We start from the raw sequence: 7,977 nt of genomic DNA on the forward strand, positions 1-7,977 counted from the left end.
GTAATTTCAAGAATGTCTCATGCCTCTTTACAAATTTCACACATGGAGATTCGTTTGAACTCCTCCTAGGACACGACCATGAAAATCGCATTCAGGCCTTTACTATTCCAATTACACTCGTTGACTTCATCCTTAGAATATTCTTCCACATCTCTAGGAATTTCAACTCCATCAACGATTAACCGGTTGTTTCCATCCTCTTGTTAAGGAAACCCACACTCGTTCATCTATAGACTTTAGAAAAGCTCTCATTCGAACTTTCCAATAAGCATAGTTGATACCATCAAAATATGGTGGCGATGTTAGAGATTGAGACCTATCCATTTTAACCACTACAGCAGGATCACACTCAGGAACTAAATCCTAGCGGAGTGAACCCACTCTGATACCAACTGAAAAAGCAGTGGTTCTACCCAATACAACACCTAGAGGGGGGTGAATAGGTGTAGTTCAAAATTTTCTTAGTCTACTAAACATATTGACACCCATACAACTAATCAAAAATATGCATCACACAAGTAATCAAAGCAGAGATTTGTTCACGGAGTGGAAACTCATTTGAAGAACTTCTTCAAAATATAAAACCACTCCGGGTGTAGGTCACCACCACAAATCCACTATAGAAATATAAGTTCGTTACAACCAATTTAGAAACACTCACAAAACCTTTGTAGTAGCTAAATCTTGGCTTGCAACTCCATAAATAACCCTTTCTATAATATCCCACAAGAACCTCTCGATCTCTGCAGCACGGCAGCTCCGGAAACCTTCCGGCCAATGAATACGTCCACTTCAATGGACTCTACAGTGTTTTTATCTTGAGTGTGATTTGGTGGAGGTAAATCTTCCAAGAGATTCAACTTTGAATAAGAGAAAAGTTTCTCTCAAATGCTATTGAAAAGAGATTGTGTTTTTGCTCTGTTTTTCCACACAAAGAACAGAAATAACCTGTTCTATTTATAGTCCCAGCAAGACACGACATTCAAAATCATGAATTTTAGGTTGTCTTGAACATTGGCTCGAGCGAGGTGTCGAGCGAAAGTCAAGCACACGTTGTCTTCTGAAACCGCTCGAGCGAGACGTCGAGCGCATATCGAGCGAACCTCTCTGGATGAGTTCTGCTCTTGCGCCACGTCGAGCGCAAATCGAGCGAACCTCTCTGGATGGATTCTGCTCGAGCGCCATGTCGAGCGCACATTGAGCGAACCACTCTGTATGGGTTCTGCTTGAGCGCCACGTCGAGCGCACCTTGAGCGAACCTCTCTGCATGGTTCCGCTCGAGCGCTACGTCGAGCGCACATCGAGCGAACCACTCTGTATGGGTTCCGCTCGAGCGCTGAGTCGAGCGTACGTCGAGCGAACCTCTCCGGAAGGTCCCGTTCGAGCGCCAGTCGAGCGCCAGTCGAGCCATGTTGAGCACACTTCAATCTTTTTCATATTACACTGCTTCAACACTTGTTACAACTCAATTTTACACAAGTTTTTACAAGAATATGCCAATCAACTAATTTTTCCCTCAACATAAACTATACTTGGAACAAGTGGTGAATTGGCCGTCTAGAAACAAGGACAAATGTGCATGTTGCCCTGGTTAATATGTTCTCCTCTTGACATACTTATATCTCACATATGTTCGGAGAAGCAAATCAAAGTGGCGGATTGGCATGCAAAGAAGGGAGCAAATGGGTTTAATATGAAATAAGGCGTTTACCAATGACCAATGGGTGATTCCAAGGGTTTGATCGCGAGAATCACAAGCATTACGATGCTGGATGGTGAGTTTGGTAACCTTTTATCCAAGTGGTTAGTTCATGTGGATTTTTTTTTTTTTTTAAATCAAACATCACTGATTCTATTAATCAAGTGTTACCAATACATAACTTGTCTTGGAGTATAAAACTGAAATAGCCTTCACGGCCATCTTCAATCTACACTACCTTCTCATTTACATTGTATGCAAATTTAGTTAAAAAATGTGCTATCTTATTAACTTCTCTATACGTGTGTAACTGACCACAATGCTCCATGTACTAACATACCTCTAAAGTCTTCTATTAGTTGGCCACTCCACTCCCAATGCTCTTCTTAACAATTAACTGCCTTAATAACCCCCATGCTCTCCGCAAAGCTACTGTTTCTGCAACAACATGAAAGTTTACATGTGTTTTTGACAAGCAAAGAGAAACAAGAACTTCCCCCTCTACATCTTTTATGATCACTCTTGCTCCCATCTTCGATATTTCCTTATCAAAAGTTGCATCCCAATTCACTTAGCTATCTCTCCGCCTCATCTAATATTAGCTGTTCTGTTGCTACCTTGAGCACTTTGATACTCCTCTATGCTATATCTAGCTTGAGTAAAGATGACATTTGGACTAAAAAAGCCCTTCTCGAATACAAATTTGTTCCTCCTCAAGTATATATTTCGTAACACAGTGACTGCTAGAACAAGCTCCTTTTCATTTAGCCTTTCTACCATTTTCCTCCATACTAATCCAATTTCTACTTCAGTAGATGCCCATTTTTGAACTGGACTACCACTCTCAGCCCAAACATCCGCAACAACAGGACAACTCTATAAAGCATGGCAAGTGGTCTCTTCTTCTATTTCACAAATGGAGCATATAAGATTGTCTATTACCCTTCTTTTAAACAGATTTCCTTTTGTTGGTAATCAATTATTTATTACTTTCCAAACAAACATCTTGATAACCCTTGACCAAACAAACATCTTGATAACCCCTGAGACATTCAACTCCATAGCTCTCTTAATCCTTCCCCTCTTGCAGACCCATATGAGGACTCCCCACCCCTCCATCTCTTCCTACCCAACTCAAAATGATATGCAGATTTTACACTAAATACACATTTCTTTGATGGTGCCCAAATCTACTTGTCCTCCAATCCAGTTGGACTTATAGGTATGCTACAAATTAGACCAGCCTCTTCTTCATTGAAAACCTCATTCACTAACTCCTCCTTCCATCTTCCACATCCCTCTTCAATCAACTGATCTACTCGAGCATCTGCTTCCAGCACCTTCTTTGGAGATTGTATTTTGTAAGAATACAGCTTTGGAATCCACCTATCTTCCCACACTTTTATGTTCTTCCCATTTCCAACTCTCCACATCAACTCATCATTCAAAAGCTCTAGAGAACCCCATAAACTCCTCCAAATCAGTGAAGGATTATTCCCAAGCTTTGCTTCCAGTACATTAGTTTTCTTGTGATATTTGTCTTTCAAAACTCTTGCAGCTAAGGAATTAGGATTGGTTAGAGCTCTCCAGCATTGTTTTACTAGTAGAGCTTTATTAAAACTCTCTAGCTCTCTAAATCCTAATCCATTACAAAATTTTGACTCCCCCATTCTACTCCAACTCATCCACTTTATCTTCTTGTCATTGTCCTTATAGCTCCACCAGAATTTAGACATTAAAACAGCAAGTTCCTTACACAACTTCTTTGGTAGAGAGAACACACTCATGTGATAAGTTGGTATAAATTGAATTACAGCCTTTAGTAGTACCTCCTTTTCAGCTGGTGAGAGGAATTGATTCTTCTAGCTCTCTAAATCTTTTTCCTGCTAGAGTTTATATAGATAGCTATATAGTTTTGGTGTATTAAAATTTAAAACATGAGGTAGGTTAGAGTCTCCCTCCTTTTTTTTTTTTTTTTTCAGTTTTAGGGTGAACCCTGGGCTTTGTTTTCATCGAAGTAATGGTGCACTGCTCGTTCGTTCAATTCGGACTTGATCATGTTGGCGTAAACTGTAGATGCATCATTGCATGGCACATACTTCAACCTGTTCTGATTATGATCACCCATAAGTCCTAGCAAACTTGCATGCGCAAAATAAGTAAATAAATAAATGCCCTCCAAGTTGACAATTAAGATCTCAAGCCCACAATTATTCGAGCTTAAGCCAAGCTGGCTTGGAGCCATCAAGTCTGAAACGTATCTGCTCATATAAAAATAAACTTAAAACATTATTTGAGCTCAAATCAATTGAATCTTATAAGTTTGTTTGTTTGTTTTTTTTAAAGCTTATAAGTTAATATCACGGGTATAACTTTTTAACTTTGAGAAAATATATTTTTAATTATAATTTGTATAACTGTCACGTATTTGTTTAAAAAAATAAAATAAAATATAAAATTTATATAAAAAAATGTAATTTTTTAATAATAAATCTTAATTTTATTTTAAAATAATTACGCTATATTTCACATAATTTAATATTATATATAAAATTTGTCTTTTAACTTTTACGGATAAAGTAACTGATCATCTCATGTGAATACTCTTTTTGTAACGTACAACAGCCTGAGTTACGTGTATCCCTCGTCCGTCCTTTCAATTTTATTGGGATCTAAACCACTAGTAACCAGCTAGTAACTAAGATGGAAGAAAAGTTCTTCTCTTGATTTTTTTTTTTAATCTTTTTTTTTCTTTTAACAATTATGTGGTGGTGCAGAAATAATAGGCAGAAGAATTCAAAAACTTTAGTAAGAATTAAAAAAAAGTAATATTATATGTAATTATAGAGTATGTAAGTATCGTACAGTTATTTTAAAAAAATAAAATTTATTATTAAAAAAATTAATTTTTTTCATGTGAGTTCTGTATTTATTTATTTTTTTTAAAATAATTATACAGCACTTATATATTCATAATTGTAACTATAATTTTTTTTAAAAATATAATATGTGATATGTGAAATAATAAATAGTAAAGCTCTAGATAGAATAGATCTAGCTGGCTGCATACTTTGCGTAGTTTATTTATTTATTTATGTTTGAACGTCCCTACTTTGCGTATCTTATTTCCCTTCTTTTATTCCTAAATTCAAATAATAATTTCAAAGCTTGAATCTTGATTTTTTTAAAAGAAATTATAAATATCAAATAATTGCATCTAGTTTCTATAAAAGTAAAGAAAGAAAAGCAAAGTACAAAACCAAATTAAAATTTAAAACCAGTTCACTTCTTTATTAGCAGCATTTAAAAAAAAACAAATAATCGAACAATTAATATTACGTATCATCAATAGATAAGAAATCATAATTAAATAAAAATAATAAAGAGAAGTGTTCGGTTTAAAAATAAAATTATAAAATATATTTATAAATTGAGATGATTTAATATGATATATTAAATATATTTTATAATAAAATAATTTTAACATCTAAATTATATTAATTTATCTACTCTTTAAAATCTATTTGGAAGCTAAACATTTCTCCTCTTTGAGTTGAGGAGTAAACATTTCGGGTTTGGGAGCGGATGCAATGAAAAATATTATTCTGTAACGTTGATTTAGTTGAAAAAAGAAAAACCAGAACCAATCGATATTACTTTCCGACATTATATATAAGCTCATCTTCGATTTTTCTCATGACGTCCTTTCTTCCTCATCCTTCTGTCTCTCTCTCTCTCTCTCCCCCTGTGAAAACCCTAATTCAAAGTCTTTTTCTCTATCCTACCTCATTTCTTTCTGAGATAACAAACGAGATCGCCAGGTATTTATGCAACCTTCCCTTCCTCATGCTTCAATTCTATTTCTGTTTTTTTCTCTTCTCTTTTTCCTCAAAGTTTTCTTAATAAGAAAATTCAATGTAATTGCTCTCCAACTGCCATTGATTTGCATAATTCTGCGAAATCGAGCTCCTGGCGTTCCAGATTAATGCTGATTCTGATCCGATTCTTTGTTTTCGACCGTATTCTTATTCAGACATTGGGAATTCGATGCTTTGCTTAAGAGTTGGTGTATGGATGAATCTGTGCATGTTTTACGCACTAAATTCTTCTGTGCTTTCGAAGTTTAGATTTTTCTTTGGGTGAATTCGATGCGTTGCTACTTTTGTTTTGTTTGCCGAGAAAATTGAGGTCCTGCGGGCTTTCATTTGTTTTCCCAGGAGAACTAAATTCAGCTCAAATACTTGCGTGAAATTTAGTCAGCTCTATTGTTTTTCTGTGACCTTTGAAAGCTAAGATGTGGAAATCATGAGGATATGAATTTTGTTTCATCTTTTATTATTTCTTTGATATTCTTGATTACCAATGTCTGTATGTCAACTCAGTCTCAAAAATGGGTTGAATTAATGTTGGATCTGGATGAAGAATGCAGAAGCTTATCTGGGTTTTCAAAATTTTCAAATCAGTACAGATTTCATATTGGACTCATACTGAACGTGTAGTTTTTCGTATGTTTTTTTAGCCTGAATGTAAATGGAGACACCAATTTATACATGTGGAGAATTGTTCAGCATTTGGGTGTGAAGCAAATTAATAAATAATAGGAATAATGGAGGCTAATATCTGTGATGTCAATCACTTGGATGCGGATGTCCTTTTGCCTCCTCGAAAGCGCCTGCTTGCTGGATTGAAAAAGCAAAGCTCGGAAGCTGATGGTGCTTTGGGTCTCTCTCTAATTGCTTCTTCTGCCTCTGCTTCTGCTTCATCTGCTGCTACTTTAAGCGACTTTGAAACACGTCTTAACAACCTGTTAAGCTCTCATTCGAATAATCCTAACCTTACACCAGAGGAAATAGTTGAGGCTTCAAAATCAGCAGCTATTGCTGCAGTTAAGGCTGCAGAGGCTGCGAGAGCTGCCGCTGAAGAAAAGGCTGCAAAAGCATCAAAGGCAAAGGCTGCCGCCAAGAGCGCCTTAGATTTGGTTGCCTCATTTTCTGAAGAGGCAGCCTCTAAGGAAAAATATCTGAAAAAGAATAGGCTGAAGAAGCATCTTCCAGTTCGGCTTTTGTACAAAAAATACCAACCGATTGAGAATAACAAGACAGATGAAGAGTTGGCCCGTAAGTTGCATCGAGCTATTAACAGCTCCCCCAGAATCTTGAAGAACTCTTCAAGTTCTGACTGGAAGGGTCATAAACACAAGAAGCCTAAAAGCTCAGGGAGTTCTGAGAAAAGTAGGGTATCCAATGGGGGTATCTTGTTGGAAGGACACCTGCCATCTATGTCCAATGGTCATGCTGTAACAGGCAAGGTCAATTCTGAGGGTTCCATCCGAGAGTTATACACACACAAAGCAGATGAAAGGGCCTCCAAGTTTGATAAAGTAAGCCGACTAGAGGTGGATAATGAAGAAGCAGAATCAAGTCTGCCAAAGGATAAAACTGGGGAAGATGTGTGTACAACTGGTAAAAAAAGGGGAAGAGTGAAGCTAAAAAGGTTGCCGCTAAGCATTTGTACTTTTAGGGATCGGTCAAACCCCAAGGAGGAGACGAATGGGAGAAGCACCCCAATGACTGAGAATAACGTGGGCAGCCCCACTGCTGGCAGTATGCCCTTATTCTCAATGCAGCCTTCGGCCGATGGTGTGATGCCAATTGGGGCTACACCGGTGTGGAAATGCCAAGAGTTCAAAGTTCCAACTTGTGTCGAGCAAAATAAAGTACTGCAGTCGTGATGTTCAAATGTAATGTGGTGGCAGGTGGCTACTGTGATAGAAGTTGATAGCTGAGGTAGGTTCATGGTGCTCTTTTTTACAGAAACGGCTTTCTTTGATTTATCTTTTTTGCTCATTTTTTCTGGCTTTGTAATGAAGATAAACTGACTGAATGTAAATTTAGATATTTAATTGCTTGCATCCGTGCTTTACAGAATGGCAAAGCTTCAAGTTAGGATTCAAGTGATGGAATAAATTGAATAGTATTTGTTAACATGTTGCATATTCGTCCTGCTCATAGAATCGATGAGAAATGAACAATAGAATGCTGAGTGTCTTTGGTTATATAATTTTTTTTTTTCAAGTTGATTGTTTTACTTTTATATGCTGTGTCGCTACTTATCAAAGTAACATATATATGTTACTTGTTGCTGCTTTCGTAAATACAGTATAATTAGAAATGGAAATAACGTTATATTTAAATTTAATGAAGAGGGATATTGGGTGGTAAAAGGCTTCTCCCACGTGTGGACTATGCGAGGAGAGCATAAGAGTTGAACTTTTAACT

The 7,977-nt window shown here is 36.7% G+C and overlaps 1 protein-coding gene across 1 annotated transcript; it reads left to right on the forward strand.

The window, feature by feature from the left end:
- Nucleotides 1-5,359: 5,359 nt before the first annotated feature.
- LOC121262688 lies at nucleotides 5,360-7,692 on the forward strand. Its single transcript, XM_041165275.1, has 2 exons — nucleotides 5,360-5,520; nucleotides 6,219-7,692. Exon 2 carries the CDS (start codon nucleotides 6,306-6,308, stop codon nucleotides 7,428-7,430), a length of 1,125 nt encoding a protein of 374 aa, XP_041021209.1. The 5' UTR covers nucleotides 5,360-5,520; nucleotides 6,219-6,305; the 3' UTR covers nucleotides 7,431-7,692.
- The last annotated feature ends 285 nt before the right edge of the window (nucleotides 7,693-7,977 follow it).

This window comes from Juglans microcarpa x Juglans regia, chromosome 4S, assembly GCF_004785595.1.
Source record: "Juglans microcarpa x Juglans regia isolate MS1-56 chromosome 4S, Jm3101_v1.0, whole genome shotgun sequence".
NCBI lineage: Eukaryota > Viridiplantae > Streptophyta > Magnoliopsida > Fagales > Juglandaceae > Juglans > Juglans microcarpa x Juglans regia.

Bases quoted from the DNA above. Each gene is read 5' to 3' on its own strand.
- LOC121262688 (XM_041165275.1), top strand. From the start codon at position 6,306: ATGGAGGCTAATATCTGTGATGTCAATCACTTGGATGCGGATGTCCTT.